General features: G+C 63.0%; 1 protein-coding gene across 3 annotated transcripts in view; it reads left to right on the forward strand.

Moving 5' to 3' along the window:
* The window catches only part of ADAMTSL2 (ADAMTS like 2), a 35,054-nt gene extending 14,739 nt beyond the window's left edge, over nt 1–20,315 (forward strand). For 2 of the 3 annotated variants that reach the window (XM_052648642.1, XM_052648644.1), the window contains 10 exons: nt 3,362–3,710; nt 4,944–5,316; nt 10,093–10,190; nt 14,524–14,650; nt 15,111–15,324; nt 15,578–15,733; nt 16,105–16,275; nt 16,975–17,151; nt 18,869–19,013; nt 19,755–20,314. In XM_052648642.1, coding sequence (XP_052504602.1) covers nt 3,362–3,710; nt 4,944–5,316; nt 10,093–10,190; nt 14,524–14,650; nt 15,111–15,324; nt 15,578–15,733; nt 16,105–16,275; nt 16,975–17,151; nt 18,869–19,013; nt 19,755–19,873 — 1,929 coding nt within the window. In that variant the 3' untranslated portion in view covers nt 19,874–20,314. Of the gene's footprint in view, nt 1–3,361; nt 3,711–4,943; nt 5,317–10,092; nt 10,191–14,523; nt 14,651–15,110; nt 15,325–15,577; nt 15,734–16,104; nt 16,276–16,974; nt 17,152–18,868; nt 19,014–19,754 lie in introns of all 3 variants that reach the window. The other variant, XM_052648643.1, reaches the window with a different exon arrangement.
* Nucleotides 20,316–21,279: the final 964 nt, after the last annotated feature.

The following is a 21,279-nucleotide window of genomic DNA, read 5'->3' on the forward strand; positions in this document are numbered from 1 at the left end:
GCTGGCCTATGGTCAAAGGGCCTCGGAGCCTGCCAGGAGCTTTTCCCAAAGCACGTCTGTTTCTTTTAGGTGGTATGGCCTTTCTCTAGAACGCTAGCGTCTGCATTACCATTTTCTCAGCTGAGCTTGTCAGGAACTCCACAGTCCCTCTTTCTCCACCAGACTCCTCCGTTACTGTAAGGGGCTGCTGGGTACTATGGCCCAGGAGGCAGGATGTATGTGCCACCACCTGGACCTCCTGCAGAGCCCGTTCCCCTCAGGACCCCACTGAAAGCAGATCCTCAGTGTATGGATTGGACCGGTACTCCCACACGTGGAATACGTTGTGTCCAGAATTCTTCATGATGGGGGAGCGTGAGAAAGTGATCATTTTCCTTTTATTTTCAAAGAGAGGTCCTTTCCTGCCCTTGATGACTGGACCCGGAGATTTTCACTCCTTGGGGCCGGTCTTCCCAGGGGTTAATCTCCGAGCATCTGGAGTACCTGTGTCTTACCAAGGCCTCCAGCGCCCCTTCCCGCTCATCTGATAAGCAGGATGTCGTTAGTCTAGAGGACGAAGGTCACATAGAGTGGGATGGTTCAGACCCCTTTGTCCTGTGTCGTGACAGGGAGTGGGCGAGTCAGGGTGGCCCTGGGGCAGAGCCACCAACACGTGGAACAGCTCTCTTCTGCTCTTCCTTCCCAAAGGGGCAGGCGAGAATGTGCCAGACGGACGGGCCACACGGTCAGCTAGAGGGCACATTAATCTGCTCTAGAAGAGGTGCCATGTCAGCCCCAGAGCTGCAGCTGAGGCTATTGCTGGGCTGTCCTCCGTCACCCTCCTGGCTCTGTCTTGCTTCTGTTGGGGTCAAACTGTTGAATTAAATGGGGGCTATGATGGGGTCAGCACCCACGCATCCTTGAGGTCTTTGAGCAGCACCGATCTCTCTGTTTTCCCCAAGGATGCAATGTGGTTTCTGATTTACCCTCTTGGAGGAGGTTGGGACTCAGGTTCACAGGCTTCCCAACTATGGTATAGCTACTCCCTCGCAGGTCAGGGAGCCAACATGAGAGTTCTGCCAGCTCCCAATTATGCATCTGGGGGCTGAGTGAGCCTTGGATACAGCGGACGGACTCTGGATCAGACCAGGGTCATCTTGGGGCCATTACCTGTCGCCCGTGTGTTCTCACAGTAACGGGAGGTAATAATGATGCTTTGGGTCCCTGGTCAACGAGGACCACGTGGACCCAGGTCCCACGGTGTCTACCTGTTTCTCCACTGAGCAGTTCACCACGTAAATAGCTGCGAGTTTTTGTGGGGAAGAACTGGGGGAGCCTTCTTCCTGGGGACTTGGCTGTTCCATCCTTCAGTGGATTCTGGGTCTAAAAAGTGGTCCAGGAAATAGAGCAGGGACGGGTGCTTTCGTGCGGCAGCTGCCTCTGCCTCGTGCGTATCCACCCTCGATTTCTTCTGGTTGGATGGATGCAGAAGCGCCTTTCTGGGCCCACGCATCTGTCTCCAGGGCGTTCTTCGTTCTATCAGCTGTATCCACATGTGTCCCTGGCTACGGTGTCAACCTTCTGGCTCATCATGGTACTTGAGCCCCCTTGTTGTGACTATCCTGGAGAGCGGACGTAACAGCACCTCTCGCCACCAGCCCTGGCCCACGAGGACCCCCAACACCAGCCCTCCGGCTGTCCCTCTGAGTGGCGCTGGTGGCTTCTCGCCGTCACACTTCCTTTCACTGCGGCGGACGGCGTGTCCTCCAGGCGACCCTACAGAAAATGGTCGCCCGGCGCCCACTCTTCTGCCGTCTGCTGCAATGGTCCCAGTGTGGATCGCTCTGTCAGTGTTGGCCTCGCCTCCTCCTGGGGTTTTCTTGCCTATGTGGCTCCTCCCTCATCCTGAACGAGAGCTCCCCTGGGAGACTCCTCCTCCTGAGACTCCTCCCTCATCCTGAGCGAGGGCTCCCCTGGGAGACTCCTCCCTCATCCTGAGCGAGGGCTCCCCTGGGAGACTCCTCCTTCGTCCTGAGCGAGGGCTCCCCTGGGAGACTCCTCCTCCTGAGACTCCTCCTAAGGCCTCACGCAGCCTCAGCTTCTGCTGCCCCCCCGCAGCTGGTCCCAAAGGCCTGTCACGGATTGCCCCTTCTCCCCTGAGCCAGCCCCATGGCTGCCCTGAGCAGGTGAAAAGGGGTCTGAGCACGAGCCCCCAGCTGGGTGGTCCAGGGAGGAGGCGGGCATGGCCCTGGGGGAGGCTGGCGGGGTTTTGAAGGCAAAGACCTTTGTGCCATCTTCCGGCGAGGGCCAGGGGCTGGCTGTCACAGGGGTGGAATGACCACTTTCCAGGCCCCAAGATTCAGGGGAATCTGAGATTTCAAAATTTTCAAGCAGATTCACTCAGATCCCCAGGCTCCAAGTCTTCCCTGGGTCGGGCTCTTGGTGAGGTGGAGAAGCCAGCCTGGTTCTCTGGCCTCCGGGACACTTTCTAGTCCTACCGGGGGACGTGCGCGTCTCCGTGCGACACCGAGGTGGCCCTCTGGCTCGGCCTTAGGTCGCAGGTTAGGTGGTGATGTCACCCTAGCCTTCCACTGTCTTTCTCCATAGACCCTTATCTTTTCTCCAGCCAGCTCCCAACACTTGAGACATGGCACCCAAAGCCCGCCATGTGGGGGGTATCTCAGGGGTCTGTGCACCGCCAGGGAATCACCCCTGCTGACAGGGAACCCCACACTAAACTCCTATTTGAGAGCCCACTTCCTGGGGCTTCTGACACCAGCTGACTTAGACCAGGAGAGCCCTCGGGGGGGTAGGGACGGGAGCTGGATAGGCCAGGGAGACGCTGGCGATGATGTGGTCTCAACGGAAGCCTCAGCACATCCCCCACCGGCTGTGATGCTGGGGGGCCCTCAGGGGCCTGGGCCGTGGCCCTTCCCGCACAGTCAGGGTGGAGGTGGTGGGGACGATCCAGTCTTACTGCTTAGGACTGCCGGCACGCGGTGACGGTGAAACGCAGGCTGGGTTTTCGCTGGCTTTATTGCCTCTCAAGCACTCTCTGCTGCCCGAGCGCCCTTGACTTCTCGTGTCTGGGCTTCGTCTGCTGGTCCCGGGCTGTGTTCACGGGTCTTTGGACACGGGCTGCCCGTGGCGCTAAGTATAGCCTTGGGCGGGTGAGGCAGCTTCCTCCAGGCAAGGAGGAGTCCCCGGGAAGGACTCAGCTGTGGGCCTGTGTGTGGCAGGGGACCCTCCCGCGGCTCTGGGACCAGAGTCCCCTGTCCTCAAGGGGCTCATGCTCGGCGGCCTGAGCAGCCGCTCCAGGCTGATGGGGAAGGGGCTGGGGTGGGGAGGGGCCAGGGTCCCACTTCTTCTCCTGCCCCCCTAGGTGTGGAATCAGAATGGCAAGAGCCCCTCCATCACCTTCGAGTACACGCTGCTGCAGCCGCCGCACGCCCACCGCCTCCAGCCCATCTACTACAGCCTCTCGGATCCCGCCTCTGACAGCGCCGAGAGCCAGGGGCTGGACGGGGCCGGGCTGGCGGGCTTCCTGCAGCACAACGCCTCCCTCTTCGGCCAGGCCTCCTCGGAGCGGCTGGGCCTGGACAACCGCCTGTTTGGCCACCGGGGCCCGGGGATCGAGCTGGGTCTGAGCAGAGGCCAGGAGACCAACGAGGTGTGCGCGCAGGCCAGCGGCAGGGCCTGCGAGGGGCCCCCCAGGGGCAAGGGCTTCCGAGGTAACCAGGAGGAGGGGCGGGGCGGGGGGTGCTCCTAGGGAGAGGGCCCTCGGGCGGAGGGTCTTCAGAGCCTGCGGCCCGCAGAAGAGGGTGGCGGCGGCGCCAGTCACGTGCGGGCTGCGGGGCAGCTGTGTCCCCTCCACACACCTTCTTCGAGGTGGGTAAGGCTATCTCCACTTGACGGAAGGGGGCACTGAGTCCTAGGGAGGGGTCTTGCCCAAGTCACGCTGTCCCCATCTGCTGGGGGCAAATCCCAGAGGGTCTGACCCTATAGCCCGTGCTCTTGACCACTCGGTGGAGACAGACAGACAGACAGACAATGCAGCAAGGTGTGGCGAGAGCTCTGGAAGGGAGTGATGGGCAGCTGAGGGGTACAGGGAGGACCTCGAGCCCTTGGCGGGAGGGACCCCTGAAATGAGGGCCCAGGAGTGAATTAAGGGTGAGCCGGGGAGGGCTTGGGGCAGGCAGGGGACCTGCATGGGGTGCTTTCCAGGGGAAGTGGCAGGAGGCACAGGGGGAGACATGGGGGATGGACAGGGGTCCCTGAGCCCCAGGCTGGCAGCTGGGCTGTGCTCCTGAGGGTGCAGGGGGCTGGCCATGACCTTCACTCCTGCCGAGGGCGGAGGGCGGATCAAGCTTGGGAAGAATGCACTTGTTAACTTGGGGGCACGTTTCCGGGACCCTCGGAGTCCTCAGGTAGAAAACACTTCAGAGGCTGTTAGTCCCCTGGGGCTGCGGTGGCAGCCAACCGCAAGCTGGGGCCGTAAAGCCACAGAAGGGCACAGACTCTTCAGCCGGCTTCCCCTCTGCGTCCATGTGTCTCCCTGTGTTCTCCTAAGGATGGGGCATTGCAGTCAGAACCCGCTCTAAGCCTCTAGCAGTCTGCTCTGGAGCTGTGTAGTCTGTGGAGACCTCATTTCCACGGAAGCTCACATTCTGTGGCTGCGGGGCAGGCATGCATTTGGGGAGGCCCTGTTTGACGCCCCTGCTGAGCTCAGGCAGGTTCCCCAGTGAGAGCTTGTCTGGATTGGCTTGCGGGCCTTTGCAGGACCGTCTGCGTCCTCTTACTGGGTGGAAACCTGCCTCTGGGTGCTTCCTGGATTGGGTCTTTGAGGCAGCCCTGCCCGCCCCCCCCCAGGTCTGCACTACCCATGTCCCCCCTCCCCCACCACCAGGGCAACCCTTGCCCCACACGAGGAGTCACGGGAGGTTGAGCACTCATCTCCCCTGCAGACGGTAACACCACCTGGACGGCTCTGGTGGGAGACCCAGACGACCGAGAGGCCGACACCCGTTTCGCCTCCCAGGAGCTGCTCTCGGCCAACGCCATCTCCAATCAGCTGCTGGGCGCAGGCTCCGACTCCAGGGAGCTCCCCCTCAATGAGACCGCCAACAGCATCTTCTCCCAGGGCGCCCCGAGGGGCTCCCCGGCCGAGAGCCTCTATCTGGACTACGAGGAAAGCGAGGGGGCCGGGGCTTACCTGCTCAACGGGTCCTACCTGGAGCTGAGCAGCGACAGGCTGGCCAACACCTCCTCCGAGGCCCCCTTCCCCAACGCCAGTGCCAGCTTCCCCGCCTTGGCTGGGAACCGGACGCAGAAGGCCAGGTAGGCGGCCTCCCCGGCCCTGTCTGGCCAGGGCTGGTTAAGGTAGGGGGGCCTGGGCAGAGGTAAGGGGGAAGGGGCCGCCCCTGCCTGGCCCCTCAGGGAGCCAGAGGCCTGGGTTTTAGCGTCTTTCCCACAAGTTAGTACCATGGGTTGAAGTTACTGCTCTGCAGTGGGGCTGGGAAGTGGGGAGGCAGACAGTTCCGTGCACATGGGGCTGAGAATCGCCCGTACAGAGGCGGGCTATCGTCCCAGCCCCCTGTCTTTAGGGACTGGTAGGGCTCAGAGAGGTAGGTGAGTGACGCCTTTGGGGCTCAGAGCCTAGAGGCTTGGGGTCCTGTGGTTCCTCGTCTGGACGGTCATTGCACACATGGTCATCACACACGAGGTGGACGTTCCCTGAAGGTAGAGTGGCTCAGGACAGCCTTCCCTGCTGGCCGAGGAGCAGACCCGGGCTTGGTCCAGTGGGGCCCCCAGCCAGGGGCCAGACCCCAGGGTCAGGCACTGGGAGCAAGGCCTTCTCCTGTGTTGGCTGGAGCTGCTTCTGGGTTTGGGATGTGGGAGGGTCCAGTGGTGAGGATACACTGCAGACACCCGAGAAGTCACAGCTGGGGACACCTGGACGGTCACAGCTGGGGACCCCTGGGCGGTCACAGCTGGGGACGCCTGGACGGCCACAGCTGGGGACGCCTGGACGGCCACAGCTGGGGACCCCTGGACGGCCACAGCTGGGGACCCCTGGACGGCCACAGCTGGGGACGCCTGGACGGTCACAGCTGGGGACCCCTGGACGGTCACAGCTGGGGACGCCTGGACGGCCATTGCTGGGGACGCCTGGATGGCCATTGCTGGGGATGCCTGGACGGTCACAGGACGGCCACAGCTGGCCCTGGAGGAGTCTGAGGCCAGGAGCCTCCGGGGTTGGGGCCAGCTGGGAGCAGGGCGGCTCCAGGCCTGCTGCCATCACTGTCCCTACAAGAGGACAGTCCTGGTGACCAGGCCCTTGTCGTCCAGAGGCTCGCAGGGCAGCGAGGCTGTTTACACGGACGGAGGAGGCCAGCAGACCCCAGTGCGGGCGGGGCCTGGAGGCGGAACAAGACCACCGGGTTTTGTTTTGTCCTGTTTTCTGTGGATCCGCCTAAACCTCTTGGCTTTAGCCACGAAGCCATTGGGACCCTAGCCAGGGCTGGGGGTGCAGAGGTGGGCATCCTTAGGGAACTGAGTTTGGTGGAATATTTGGGGTTCACTCTCAAGGTGGCACAGTTGGAGGCGACTCATCCCCAGAGGACAAGAGCAGGGGCGCTGGGCCCCTAAGCCCCCAGGAGGTGCCCCTCTGGCCCCATTCTCAAGGTGTTTTTTTCTGGGGCCCCGTGAGACTCCCCGGCACATCCTGGCCCTTCTGAGGGGGAGACTTTGCAAATGCGACAGAGTGGGAGGTCCGGAGTCCCTGAGGCTGTGCTTCCTCTCCCAGGGCCCGTGGAGGCCATCTGCTGGCCCGACATGGGTCCAGAAGCTCGCAGAGTGGGCCTCAGGGATGTGTGGGACCCAGCGGCTGGAGGGGGACAGGCTCTGAGTCTGAGAGCGGGATTCAGAATCAGTTGCACTTGCCTGTGTAACCTGGGGCGAATTAGTTATTCTGTGAGCCTGGGGGGCTCTTCTCAGCCTCAGGGGTGTCCAGAGGACTGAATTCTATCCAGGGCACCTAGCCAGAAACCAGGAAAGAGGAAGGGTCACAAATGCACTCAGCCTCCAGGGCTGGGGGACAGGCTCTCCTGGGAGCATGGGTGTGAGGATGGCCAGCTCTCCGATGGTCCGTCCCTGCCTGAATGGGTTTAAGGAGGTGGCATACAGGCTGCTGTTTAATGTGGCTAGAGGCCCGGAAAGTGCAGTGGAGATCCGGGTCACCATCCTAGCTCAGCCCCCCTACACACGCGTGTGCGGTGATCCTCAGTGCCCTGTCCCTGAGTGAGGGGCTTGTTGAGGGGCTCGTCAGGGCCGTCAGCTCAGGCGTCCCAGGATCCCCAGGCCGGGTCACAGTAGCAGCTCTCGGGTCCTTAAGTCACATTTTAAAGAGTCTCTCCCCTCTGGTCCCGTGGGTTCCGCCCCCACCCCTGGGCCCTTAGGGGAATGTCTGGGATACAGGAACCAATACAATGACCATCAGGGCTCAGAAAGCCCCGAGGGGGTGAGATGGGGCCGCTGCCCGCCAGCGGCTGCAAAGGACACCGCTGATGGAGACCAAAGATGGTCTTTGGAGATAAAGGGCTGAGGTGGCGGCGGGGGAAACTGCCAGGCCAAAATAGCCCTGTCGCGGCGAGTTGTCCAAACACAGGATGTCGCGTCTGCTCAGGGAGGGCACAATCCAGGCGTGGTCCAGAGAGCAAGGTTATTTTCACCTTCTTGGAACCGCCTCGAACAACCAGGGGAGGCCTGACTCCAGACGCCAGGGCTGGGACGCAGACCTGGGGTCTCTCTCGCAGCCTGGGTGGGGGCGGGGAAGCAAAGCTCTTTCCGAGTCTCTTAGGAACCATCTAGGCCATCCAGGGAAAGTTCCAGATGAAGGACTTGGCGCGTCCCTGCGCGATGCCCGACCCAGCCTGGCAATCAGCGGGCGCTAGCTTCCCTCCAGACGGAGGTGGTGAAGGGCTATTGGTCCAGAGATTTCCTGGGTGCTCTTCTCCCCAGAGAGCAGAGCGTTTTAGGCGTTGCATTGCTGTGCAAAGATGCGTTTTGAGCAGGAGGGCCCCCCCTGCGCTGCACTGGGGCGAGCTGGGGCGGGCAGCCCCACCAGAAAGACCTTTGGTGCTGAAAACCCAGAGGGTTATTTTGAACGGCTTGCTGTCTCTCCACCATGAGTCACGCTGCCTGCTGGCCCAGGAGTGTGTAATTAGATAAAGATGGCGCGGCTCCTCCACGGGTGGGGTGGCGGGGCGGGGCTGAAGCCCTTGGTCCTTGTTTGTTCTTGGGGAGATTTGGAAGCTGTTGACAGGAGGGTGGGGGTCACTGTGCTGTGTGGGGCATCCGGCTCTCCTTCCTTGAGGAGGCACCTCGGGCCCTTTGTTCAGAGATGCCTGGTCTTGGATGGGTGGGGGGCCCATCTGAAAGGGCCCCCTCACTTTTCAGGAGAATAGGGGAGGGCCTTCTGATTTCCCCCATACGTGTGGCAAGGCCGGGGCAGGCTCGGACGGGGGGAGGGTGAGGCCACCCGGTGAGGAGTCTCGGCGGCCGTGACCCAGCGACGGAGTGCCATAGGCTTTCCACGCCGTCGCCTTGCCTCCTTCCTGGGCTCATGGAACCACATCAGTGAATTCATGACTTCATGTCCGTCTGTGGGTAGATTATTTCCTGGTTCTCAGAGCAGGACGTGCCTTCAAGGCCACAAGTGCAGTGTAAGAGCCGTTCCTGTGAAATTCCAGAAGTCGGAAGGCAAACAGTAAATTCCCAGTCGGATCCAAACTGACGTCTCTGTCACAGAATTGACTGGAAAGCCTTCTATTTATTTGTTTAGTTTTAAAGGTTTTTATTTATTTATTTTTGCTTGTTAGTGTTGTTGCTGTTGTTGCTCTGGACCATTTTTTAAAGTGTTTACTGAATTTGTTACAACATTGGTTCTGTTTTTAATGGATTTTTGGTATTTTGGCCATGAAGCATGTGGAATCTTAGTTCCCCGACCAGGGATCAAACCCTTAACCTCTGCATTGGAAGGCGAAGTGTAACTGCTGGACCACCGTGGAAGTCCCCGGAAAGCCTTTAAGAATGTGTGCCCTGCAAACCCTCCTTGAAGCCTGACCTCCGGGCTGACAGAAGGTCCCAAGAAAGGACCTGTGGGTGTGCCCGTGCAAGGGTCTCGGCTTCAGGTGGTCTTCCGTCAGCCCCTCTGGATGGGGAGCGAAGCAGGGCTGGGCGATAGGCCCATCGTCCCACGCCCCCTGGCTGGCTCCGGGGGCAGCTGCCTCTCAGGGCAGATGCTGGGCTCAGGGAGATGTCTCCGCCACCTCCCTCGGCTCCTGCCGGGTCCACAACGAGCCGGCACATTGGATCCCGAAGTTGGGCCTAACACACCGACTGGTTCAAAGAAGCAAACAGTCCTAACAATAGTTGGCCGGGCCGCCTGAGTTCCGGCCAAGAATCCCAGCCCGTTCCTGGCGGGGACCCAGCCCGGCGTTCCCTTGCTCAGCAGCCCTCGCAGACCTGGGCAGAGGCGTCTGCAGGGGACACGGCCCTCCCCCGTCTGCCCCCAGGGCTGGTCTGTTTGGATCCCTGGAGGCCCGGTGGCCTGGGGGCCCCCATTCAGTCAGAATCCCAGATGGGGAAGTCTGCAGGAGAGGATTCCGGTGCCTTCTATGCACACCGGGTGCCTCTGAGGTCCCTTCCCAGGGATGAGGGAGGAGTTATCAGCGTGCTCCTGTGGGGTGGGGGTGGCGGGATGGTGAGAGGCCTGTGGGTATGGAAGGGGCAACTATGACGGCGGGGAGCCCCAAGTTCTTCACCTACCCCCCCCCCCAGAGCCCCCGAAAGGACCCCGACAGCTGCAGGGCCATGTGCTCAGCCAGCTGTTGAGATGGAAAATGCCAGCTCCCCCTCCCTCCTAGCCCTGCCACCCCAGGGGCACTCTTTCTAGACAGTGGGCACTGGGGCCCCCGGAAGGGCAGCAAGACTCTGCCCTTCTGCCCGGAGGAGGGGCTCAGGACAGGTACACACAACTGCCCCCCCCGCCCCAGTGATGAGAACATGTGCTGCCATGGAACTCAGCCCCTTCTCTGCTTCACCTGCTTTCAGGACCAGGCCCAAGTCCCGCAAGCAAGGCGTGAGCCCCGCAGACATGTACCGGTGGAAGCTCTCGTCGCATGAGCCCTGCAGCTCCACCTGCACCACAGGTACCCGAGACGGGCTGGAGGGCGCCCGCCGAGCCCACTGCCACGGCGGGCGCGAGTCTGGGCCTCGGGGCCCGTCCGCGTGCTTGTAGCCCTGAACTGCCCTGTGAGCTCGTCTAGCGGTTTCCTGGCCCACGGGATGTGGTGGGACGCAGTGGCAGTCTGGGTGTCCTCATGCTGGATCACGTAAGGGTCCAGCCGGGTGGAGGTCAGTCAGCACCCCCCAGGCTCCCTCGTCCATCTTTCTGCACTTAGTACATTGTTAGGAAAAGCCTCCTCTTGGTTAAAACGTAGGAAAGCTCAGGTGGTGAGGAGAAGGGGAAGGTAGACCGGTGTGGACTGGGACAGAGGAGACTCCAGATTCCAGGGCCTCGTCTGGGGAGGAAACAGCAGGGGTATCGGAGGCCCTGGGGTTGCCTGGACAGACACACGGGGTCAGTAGGTGTCAGGCCAGGGCTTGAGCTGATGTCTGTCTGCTCGCCTGGCCGGCCACTGCTGCACCAAGACGCTGGCTTGCAGCCCAGAGGCTGGGACCCCCCCTGCCGCCAGCCGTGGTCCCCTCCCTGTAAGTGTGGACGTCAGGCCCAGGTGCCGGCCTGCGGCAAACGCGGGGAGACCCCGGGCGCTGCCTTGTCTGTACCTGGGACTTGGCGTTTGGGCAAGACTGGGCTCGCTGCTGCCCAAAACGTGCGAGGTTCCTGTCCCTGCCCCTGCCCTCCCACCGCAGCTGGCCAGAGCTCTGGGAGCCCCTGCACACTCTGGCCAGTGTGGCAGAAGAAGCAAGCAGCTGACCGGGTCCTGGGCAGCTGGGGGTCTGGGGGTGCAGCATCTCAGGAGATGTGGCTGAGGAAGAAGCTGGGGAGGTGGCTCTGTGGTGCGCTGGGGGGGCCACCGGCTCTCTGTCTTGGGTGGGAAGTCAGGCCTGTTCCCGCTATGCCATCCTTCCTCCCCTGAGCAGGGCAGGTGACAGGCTGAGGTTGCCCCCTGATATTCTGGAGGGTTCGAGGAGGGCTTTGTGGGGGTGTGGTGAGCTCTTGGATGAACTATCTGGTCGTCCACATCCCATGCTCTTAATTTCTGAGTCTCTCCTCTCTACCTGTAAGTGGGATGTCCACCTATCCAAACGTGGTTATAGGGGTAGACGGGAAAGGGGAAAGAAGCAATCTGGGTCAAAGCTTGACAGCGGGGCGCCGTCAGCAGGACTGCTGCTGCTGCTGCGTGCCACCAACGGGGCCTGGAGCGGCCACAGTGCTGGTCTGGGGAGTGAAGTCAGGGCTGAGTGTTGGGGCGGGGGTGTTGGAGGAGCCCGCTTTGAGAGCCTGCTCCCGAAGGGCAGGGTCCCATCTGAATCGGGAGCCCCGACGTTATCTGTTGGACTCCACGTGCGCCGAGGAGGCCGCAGCACACGTGGTGGGAAGCATCTGCTGTTCCCCTTGGACACGTCCCTGCCCGGGAAGTGACAAGGCTTGAGATCCCTCCTGGACGAAGCCACCTCGGTGGCGAGCGGCTGAGCCTGGCTGGCCCTGGGCAGAAGGCGGTCCCCAGGGAGGTAACTGCACTGTGTCTCGACGCCCACAGAGTGCTGGGCAGGGGATGGGCTGGCCCGCCCTGGGCGGCCTGAGGTGCAAAGTAGGATGCAAGGAGAAAGGAAGTGAGGAAGACAGGTTCTGGCTCTGCTGAAAGGACACGCTCTCCTTCAGACGAGCCCGTCTGGGACTGGAGTGAGCGGCCCCGACTCAGAGTGGGTTCCCTGTCGCTGCGGAGGCACCAAGTGGGATCTAAGCGGCACTCCACAGAAGTGGTGAGCCGGGGTCCCTGCAGGATGGCTCACCTTTGCACATCCTGTGGCAGGCTCCTCTTGAAATCCCACTTGTTGGGGCGCTGACCCCAGGCCAGCTCTGGGGGGCTGGGGGGAGGGTGGTGGTTTAGAAACCTTCTGTGGCCTCTGGAGCCTGTGCAAACGTCTCTGGTGATCAGCAAGTCTCCTGTGTCCTGAGCCCCGGCCATAGCAGCAAGCATTCTTTCTTCTCCTTAAAGATGCTCTTGAGAGCGGGAGAAAGGCAGGTGGATCGGTTTGGACCCTTCGCTTGAGTCACACGGGATGATTCCCGATGATTCTCGACAACCCCCTGGCCCAGAGCGAGGGGAGTGGAGTGGACGGGCTCTGAGACCCCTGGCCTTGCGGGCAAAAGAGGCCCACCCAGTCCGGCACTGGGGCTTCCTGCTTCTTTCCTTTAGAGGAAGGGCTCGGTAAGTAGGTTTGAGAAGCCCCGCACTCAGGACTGATGCCGTGAGGTGGGTGTCCAGAAGAGCGGAGCTGTGCCTCCCGTCCCATGTGAGGGGTTCCCGGGAGAGGGTGAGTGGCAAGCGGAGGCCTGGAGAGTCTGACCGCCCTCACATCACCCCTAGCCGGCGACGGCGCTGGGACCAGCAGCCCCGTCCCTCCTGATCAGGACCTGCTGTTTCCCTGATGACGAGGCGAGAACAAGCAGACAGTTGCTGAGGGGCTGCTGGGACCTCGCTGGGCCCCAGAACTGGCGTCTCTGGAACATTCTGAGCAGGCCTGGCCAGGAAGCCAGCCCCCCGCTCAGCGACGGCTAAAGACGACACAGCCCGGTGCTGGCAGAGGGGAAGCCGCGATTGCAACCTGGCTCATCCCTCACGGAAAAAAGAAAAAACCCCCGTGTGGGCCGCCTCCCAGGCTCTTTTCATTCCATCCAAGTCTGGGGCTTGGAGAGGCAGGAGCTGCCGGCTCTCAGACACGCGCCCCTGGGCAGGGAGCGCGAGTCGGCGGGCGCTCTTGGTTTACGGGGCAGGGCAACCCCCAGGGGAGGTCATCCGGCAAGGCTCCCCTCGGCACACATGTGCCGGTAATAACGACAACCCCAGCCCCTGACCCCACCCGTGCTCACACTCCCCCGAGTCGCCCTGGCTCCGCAGCAGGGAGGGAACCCCGCACTGTGGGGCGGGTTCGGCCCCTGTGTCAGCCTGGTGCCTGGCATGGGGGCGCAGGGCAGGAAGAGCAGAGAAGCAGAGGGTGGAGGTGGCGGCCAAGGGATGAATAATTTTAGTTGAGGGCTGGCCCTTTACATACGGTCCCCCCACGGGATTTATAGAGTGAAGTGAAGTGAAAGTTGCTCAGCTGTGTCTGACTCTTTGCGACCCCCATGGACTTAGTCCATGGAATTCTCCAGGCCAGAATACTGGCGTGGGTAGCCTTTCCCTTCTCCAGGGGATCCTCCCAACCCAGGAACTGAACAGGGGTCTCCCGCATTGCAGCCGGATTCTTTACCAACTGAGCTATCGGGGAGCCCGAGATTTATAGAGTAGCAGATATTTAATCACAAAAATGATAAAAGAAAGTTGAGAGGGAGCTCGATAAGGACTAGGGCATGCTATGGGAGGGCATGGAGGACCTGAAGGTCGAATGTAATATCTGAGGAAGGGCTGGAATGGTTAAATTATGCATCCACGCATCCACCACCCATCCATGCTTCCCCACCTATCCACCAACCTACCCATCCATCCATCCACTCGTCTATCCGTCCATCCATCCATCCATCCATCCACTCATCAACCTACCCATCCATCCGTCCATCCATCCGTCCGTCCATCATCCAGATATACTTCCCCACCCACCCACGAGCTTACCCGTTAATCCACCCATCCATCCGTCCACCACCAACCTGCCCATCCACTCATCCATCCCTCCATCTACCCACCCACAATAGTCACTGAGTGAATGAAGATGAGTGGCACCTGGCTGTGTTTGCCTCTGCGCCTCTGTGAGGGCCGTTCTGAGTTTACCAAAAGCCCGGTGACTGTGACTTCTTGGCTTCCCGTGTGGCTCAGATGGTAAAGAATCTGCCTGCAATACTAAAGCCCTGTGGTCAATCCTTGGATCAGGAAGATCCCCTGGAGAAGGGACTGGTTACCCACTCCCAAGTGTTCTTGCCTGGAGAATCCCATGGGCAGAGGAGCCTGGCGGGCTACCGTCCATGGGGTCGCAGAGCTGGGCACGCCCGAAGCAGCCAGCACATCACCTCCTCGTTTCAGCTCAGGGTTTGTGATGCAGCACTGACTGCCCGGCCTGGGCAGGGTAGGCTGCGCAGAGAGGAGCTGAGGCGCTTGGGCCCAGGAGGGGAGGGAGCTCAGATGCATAGACCCGGCCTTGCTGGGACCCGCCCACAGTCCGGTCAGCTTAACTGCCGCTGTTCTGGACTGAAACCAGGAAGTGCCGAGAGGCCGGGTGACTCGCCCACGGCCCCGGGGCCCGCCTGCCAGCCTCCCGGAGCTCACAGTGGGCTCAGGTGCCCTTCCCTTGTCCTGAACCCAGGGGTCCTGTCCACCTACGCCATGTGTGTCCGCTACGACGGCATCGAGGTGGATGACAGCTATTGCGACGCCCTGACCCGGCCCGAGCCCGTCCAGGAGTTCTGCGCAGGCAGGGAGTGCCAGCCCAGGTACCTGCCACCCAGGCCCCGGGCAGGGTGTGTGCTGGGGGCGGGTGAGCTGGGGCTCTGCCAGGCTGTGTCCAGGGGACTGCTCCGTCCTGGGGTCTCTGCTTTGTCCCGGGATCTCTGCTCCATCGTGGGGTCTCTGCTCCGTCGTGGGGTCTCTTCTCCATCCTGGGGTCCCTGCTCCATCCTGGAGTCTCTGCTCCGTCCTGGGGTCGCTGCTTGGTTCTGGGGTCTCTGCTCCATCCTGGGGTCTCTGCTCCATCCTGGGGTCTCTTCTCCATATGTGTCTGCTCCTTTCTGAGAAGCTGGGTGTGCAGTCATGGGGGTCCCCTCTTCCCTTCAGTGGGGCCGGGCGCCTCAGGACACTGAGGCAGGACCCCAAGGTGGAGCTGGCAGGAGCAGAAGGCGCTCTGGCTGGAGGGAGCGGGTGGGGGTCGCTGACGGCCGCGCCCTCCCGAGGCAGGTGGGAGACCAGCAGCTGGAGCGAGTGCTCGCGCACCTGCGGCGAGGGCTTCCAGTTCCGCGTCGTGCGCTGCTGGAAGATGCTCTCGCCCGGCTTCGACAGCTCCGTCTATAGTGACCTCTGCGAGGCCGCCGAGGCCGTGCGGCCCGAGGAGCGCAAGACCTGCCGGGGCCCGGCCTGCGGGCCGCAGTGGGAGATGTCCCAGTGGTCTGAGGTGGGTGCCGAGCGGGCCAGGTGGGCGCTGTGGGCCGGTGGGAGCCGGGCTGCAGTGGGCGATGTCCAAGTGGTCCGAGGTGCACGCAGGCTGAGTGGGCCGGGTGGGCGCCCGGTCGGGTGGGGGCTCTGGGCTGGCTGGGGGCTGGGGGCTGTGGGCTGGGTGGGGGCCAAGCGAGCCGAGTGGGAGCCGGGCCGGGGTCTGCTTGCAGCTAGGGCAGCCATGAGCCCGCCCTTCCGCCGTCTCCCCACAGTGCACGGCCAAGTGTGGGGAGCGAAGCGTGGTGACCCGGGACATCCGCTGTTCGGAGGACGAGAAGCTGTGCGACCCCAGCACCAGGCCTGTGGGGGAGAAGGACTGCACGGGGCCCCCTTGCGACCGCCAGTGGACCGTCTCCGACTGGGGGCCGGTGAGGGCCGGGTGCTCAGGGGGCTGACCCGTGTGATTACGGGGGATCAGAACCTTGAACCACACGAGCGGTCCCATTGCCGTGCCCTCGTTCTAAGCTCCCTGCCTGCCTCTCTCTTCTCCCACTTGGGTGAGACGCTCAGATGCCCACTGGGCTCCCCTCTGAGTGCTGGGTGCGCAGGGGACTCTTCCGGGGTTTTAGGTGTGTTTTTAATCGAACTTGCCATCTTTCTGTAATTAGAACAGAACGTGGTATTTAAAACACAGTTACCGTGGCAACCCTTCCCCTCCCCCCCCAGCTCTTCTCTCTGGGGAAGGAGGTCGGGGGCCCTGGGAGGGGCTCTGCCTCTGACCCCGGCTGTGCCCCTGTAGTGCAGCGGCAGCTGTGGGCAAGGCCGCATGATCAGACACGTGTACTGCAAGACCAGCGACGGACGGGTCGTGCCCGAGTCTCAGTGCCAGATGGAGACCAAGCCCCTGGCCATCCACCCCTGTGGGGACAAGAACTGCCCTGCCCACTGGCTGGCCCAGGACTGGGAGCGGGTGAGTGCCCCCCACCCGGCGAGCAGGGCCCCACCATCTGGGAGAGGCTTTAACTGGCTGAGAGCCAGGTGGCCAGAATGACAGGTTGGCCAAATGAGGAATTAATTGGAAATTATGATGCCACAATCCAGTGAACATTAACTTGAAATAGAAAAAAAAACAAAGAAGGTAAGAAAACCGCTTAAAACTTCCCAGATCTAAGTAGCGAATGTTCGGTGAGGCGTGCGGGGCCGACCTGTTTCCCACAACTCCGTGCTCCCGAGGCGGAAGCCCAGGGTTGGGGGTTCTTGGGCCGTACTCACCCTTGGGCCGTGGGCCCTGTGCACCCACTTGTTCTCGTGACCTCTGGTGATCCGTCAAGGTCACCAGCTTGCCATTTCCAGCCGCATGGTTCCCAACCACATGGCTTTCAACCGCTTGGCTCAGGCAGATTGCTATCAGCTAATTCATCACCAGGCAAATGGCCACTGACCATTTTGTTTCACAACAGATGGTTTTTCTGTTAAACTGTTTCTGATCAAATCTGTTGGGGCCACGTGGTTATCGACCAGCAGGTTCCCAGCCAGTGTGTCATTGATCTTGGCTGTTACTCACTTGCTGTTGACCGAGCCGTTTTCACGGGCATGGCTGGGGGCCCCGTGTTCTGCTCTTCCTGACCTCTGGCTCCTGACCCCTAACCTGTCTGCCCTTCGACTCCAGTGCAATACCACCTGTGGCAGAGGCGTGAAGAAGAGGCTGGTCCTGTGCATGGAGCTGGCCAACGGGAAGCCGCAGACGCGCAGCGGCCCCGAGTGTGGCCTGGCCAAGAAGCCCCCCGAGGAGAGCACTTGCTTCGAGAGGCCCTGCTTCAAGTGGTACACCAGCCCCTGGTCGGAGGTGAGCGCTCCACTGGCCCTCCTGAGGCCAGGCCTGATCTCTGGTCCTGCTGAAGGACCTCCTCTCCCACGCTGAGTGCCCTCACGTCCCCCGGCTCAGCCTCCATCAGGGCTTTCCCTCCCTGGAGAGACTATCAGCGCTTCCACATTGGCGAGCACAAGGGTTGCCTCCTCCAAGAAGTCCTCCTGGATCTCACCCCTAGGATCCCTGCAGCACTCATCTGGGGCCCTTTTTTTGGCCCAGGTCACTTCTGGCCTGGCCTTTGGAAGCCTTTCAGTCACGTGCTTGAAAGCCCGTGTGCCTGACACCCACCATGGGGCAGACAGATCCCGGTGGGCACCGGGAGGGTGGGGAGTCAGGTTAAGGCAGGGACACAGAATCAGAGAGGCAGAGGGGACGGGAGGACGGTGCGCCCCGGGCAGAGCGGGGCCAGGAGCAGTGGCAGCCGCTGGCCTGACTCTGGCCTGTGGGCTCCTTCCTCCAGCTCTGGTTGCAGGGTGCCGTGGAGCACGGCCTCTCCACTCTACAGCCCAGGGGCGCGTCTCAGTTGCAGTTTTTACTGGTTCCCACGCACCCCCCTCTCTCCTGGGCCGCATCACTGGCCCCCACCCTGAGGCCCCCCTCCACCTGAGGATGCACAGCTTCCGAGGACGGGGTGGCCAGATGGGGAGGCGCAGACGGGTCTTCACCCAGGAGCCTGGGGCACGGGGGGAGGGCACCCATCACCCTGATGATGGTGGGTGGGTGAGGGGTGGCCAGACCACAGGCAGGAAGCCCTCTGTGTCCTTGTCCCTGGCTGGGGTGGGGTCTTTTCCCCCTATGGCTGCCTCTGCCTGGGTCGGGGGCTTAGTTAGAGTGCGTCTTCTGAGCTGTCCACCAAGGGTGGAGGAGTGGGCGCCAGGAAAGGCCAGATGTTGCGTCCTCTCTGGGGGGTGGGGGATGGCTGCAGGTGCCCTGGGGCATAACCCTCAAAGGCTGACTGTTGTCTGGCTCGGTCCCCCAGGCTGGGCTGACTCCCTCAGCCTGGGCACGGGCATCGGGCTGGAAGCCCTCCCTGTGTCTCTACAAATAGAACTGTGGGCGGCCGAGGGGGTAGTCAGGACTGGACCCCCGCCCCCCAACCTCTGCAGACCAAGGGCGCAGGTCCCAGCGGAGCCTGGGTGATATGGGGTCACCCGCAGCAGGGGGAGCCAGAGGGAGCCACCGCCTTTAGGATCTCAGCGGGAGGACAGGAGGGTAACTGGGGTCAGCAGATGGCCCTGGCGTTCTGGGCAGCTCGGCGGGGTTTTCCGAGGGGAACATCTGGACGGGGAGCCGCGGTGGGGGTGCTGGCTCTGGAAGATGCAGCTGACTGGCCCCCAGCTCTTAACTGGAGCGGGAAGCCAGCCTCTTCCTGGGCTGTGGCCCCCTGTGTCCTGAGCCTCCCGCAGCATAGGACGCTGGAGAGCTGGAACCAAAGGACCTGCCTGGGGGGAGAGATGGGGGGTCCATGCCCTTACTGGGAAGCTGAGTAGTATGTGGTGGGGGGGGGGGGGGCGGGCAGCAGCATCTCCTGGTTGCCGAACCCTTGAGCATCCATGTGTCTCGCGTCCACGGAGACTCAGCAACCTGGCGAGAGGAGGGGAGTCCCACGTCTCCCCTGGCTGGGCCCCCTGCACTGCCGGGGGGCCGTGGTCACTGCCGGGGGGCCGTGGTCACGCCGTCTCTCCCCGCTCAGTGCACCAAGACGTGCGGGGTGGGCGTGCGGATGCGCGACGTGAAGTGCTACCAGGGCACCGACATCGTCCGGGGCTGCGACCCGCTGGTGAAGCCTGTTGGCAGACAGGCCTGCGATCTGCAGCCTTGCCCCACGGAGCCCCCAGGTGAGGAGGCCGATGCCGAGGCGGGGCCCGACGCGCAGGCACTCGCCCGGGAGCGCCTCTTGGCTCCAGAGACCAAGGCAGGGCGGGGAGCGAAGTCTCTCTCCGGGAGGGGCCAAGTCCAGCTGGGAGCTGCGGGTGGGAAGGGCGGCAGGTGAGATCTGACTGGAGCCTGGGCCCCCCAGGAGCCAGGCCAAGACCCACCCTTTTGCAAAGAGCATCTGGCTTCAGAAGATGGGAAGGCGGCGGTGGGGCAGGGGGCCAGGGCGTGGGCAAACTCATCCAGAGCACCTTCGAGCTGGCCACTCAGGGGCAGGGCGGCAAGGGCCTGGGCAAACTCATCCAGAGCACCTTCGAGCTGGCCATGCAGGGGCAGGGTGGCAAGGGCCTGAAGCAGGCTCTCTGGCTCGGGCACCTGGAAGATGCAGGCGTGTCCTAGGCTCTGGGGGGGCACCAGGGCACAGTGATGAGCTCTGTTTTGGACCCACTGAGTGGAGAGGAGCGGTGCGCCTCCTGGGGATGTTCAGACCTCTGGGGTAAGGTCAGGGCCTCCTCCAAATCCTGTCCCTGGGTATCCACCTTCCCTGTGAGCGCTTCACATCACCAGTGGGGTCCTGACGTCACTGGCGAGGGGTACGAGGGAGAGCTCCAGGAAAGGAGGTAGACGGGGCGGGGTGGGGGTCCGGCCGCGTCGTCCCCCCCACCGCCCCACCGCCCCCTGATGCACTGTGGTCCCTTCCCCAGATGACAGCTGCCAGGACCAGCCGGGCACCAACTGCGCCCTGGCCATCAAGGTGAACCTCTGCGGCCACTGGTACTACAGCAAGGCCTGCTGCCGCTCCTGCCGGCCGCCCCACTCCTAGGCCCGGCGGCCGCCCCTCAGAGGCCGAGCACAGCGTCCCTGGGGCCACGGCAGCTCCTCCACGGACACCCTTCCCGCAGGGCGCCCAGCTGTGAAGACGTGACACTGAGCCCCTGCTCTTCCTGGGCAGGAGAGCCCCCCACCCCCGGTGCGCCCGCCGGCCCCCCTCACCCCGGGACAGAGCAGCAAGGATGGCTCCCTGCCCCCCCAGAGGCCCGGGAGCACCCTGTCTCCCTGCGGGGCTGCAGGCCCAGGGAACAGGCAGGGGCCGCAGGGGGCGCCTCAGGCCCCGACCCTCCCTGCGGGGCACTCCTAATCTCACAATTTAGCATCGCTCGCCTCCCCATCAAAGCTCCTGGCACGGAAGGACCCACCGCACTTTACGCCGGGGAGGGGCGTCTTTCTCACGGCCCCCGGGCCGTGCTGTAATCTCTGTATGTTAATAAAGTGGTTGTATTTATGGCGGCATCCTGGGCTGTCCGGGACTCTGCAAGGAGGGGCGGGGTGTCTTCCCGGCTCACCGTCCTGGGGAGGTCTGATGCAGCCTCGGGTCCAGGACTGGGTCTGGGACCAGGGCCGGGTCTGGTTCTGAGGCCGGGACTGGGTCCGGGACTGGGGCTGGGGCCGGGACCGGGTCCAGGTCCGGGGCTGGGGCCGGGGCTGGGGCCGGGGCTGGGTCTGGGTCTGAGACTGGCTCTGGGGCCGGGACCGGTCAGGGTCGGGCTGGGGTTGGGGCCGGGACCGGGTCCAGGTCCGAGGCTGGGGCCAGGGCCGGGCTGGGACCGGGTCTGGGTCGGGCTGGGACCTGTCGGGATCGGGCTGGGGTTGGGGCCAGGACCAGGTCCAGGTCTGGGGCTGGGGCCAGGGCCAGGTCTGGGTCTGAGGCTGGGTCTGGGGCCGGGCCTGGGTCTGGGTCAGGCTGGGGTTGGGGCCGGGACTGGGTCCGGGACTGGGGCCGGGCCTGGGTCTGGGTCGGGCTGGGGTTGGGGCCAGGACCGGGTCCGGGGCCGGGGCCGGGCCTGGGTCTGGCCTGAGACTGGGTCTGGGGCCGGGACCGGGTCTGGGTCGGGCTGGGGTGGACTGCAGTGTCTCCCTGAGGAATGCCATTCGGGGAAAGCAGACCGAAGGTGACAAATGAGTGGGTGCCTGCAGGGAGGCGGCTCAGGGGGCTTTGGACTCAGGCGCTGGAGTCAGGACTGAGCGCATCTCGCGCCTCCCGACTGCTGCGGGGGCCCCAGCCTGGGGTCTGTGGGGCCCGAGGGAGAGGGAAGCTCCCCCCTCGGGGTGCGCTGGGAAGAAAACAAGGGGCGAGGCAGGCAGGGTGGGGGGCACCGTGCGGGCCCATGTGGGGTGCTCAGGAAACAGTCTTCATTACCGCTGGCGGGCCTCTTAGACGAGCCTCTTCAT

Source organism: Budorcas taxicolor, chromosome 11, assembly GCF_023091745.1.
Source record: "Budorcas taxicolor isolate Tak-1 chromosome 11, Takin1.1, whole genome shotgun sequence".
NCBI classification, from domain to species: Eukaryota; Metazoa; Chordata; class Mammalia; order Artiodactyla; family Bovidae; genus Budorcas; species Budorcas taxicolor.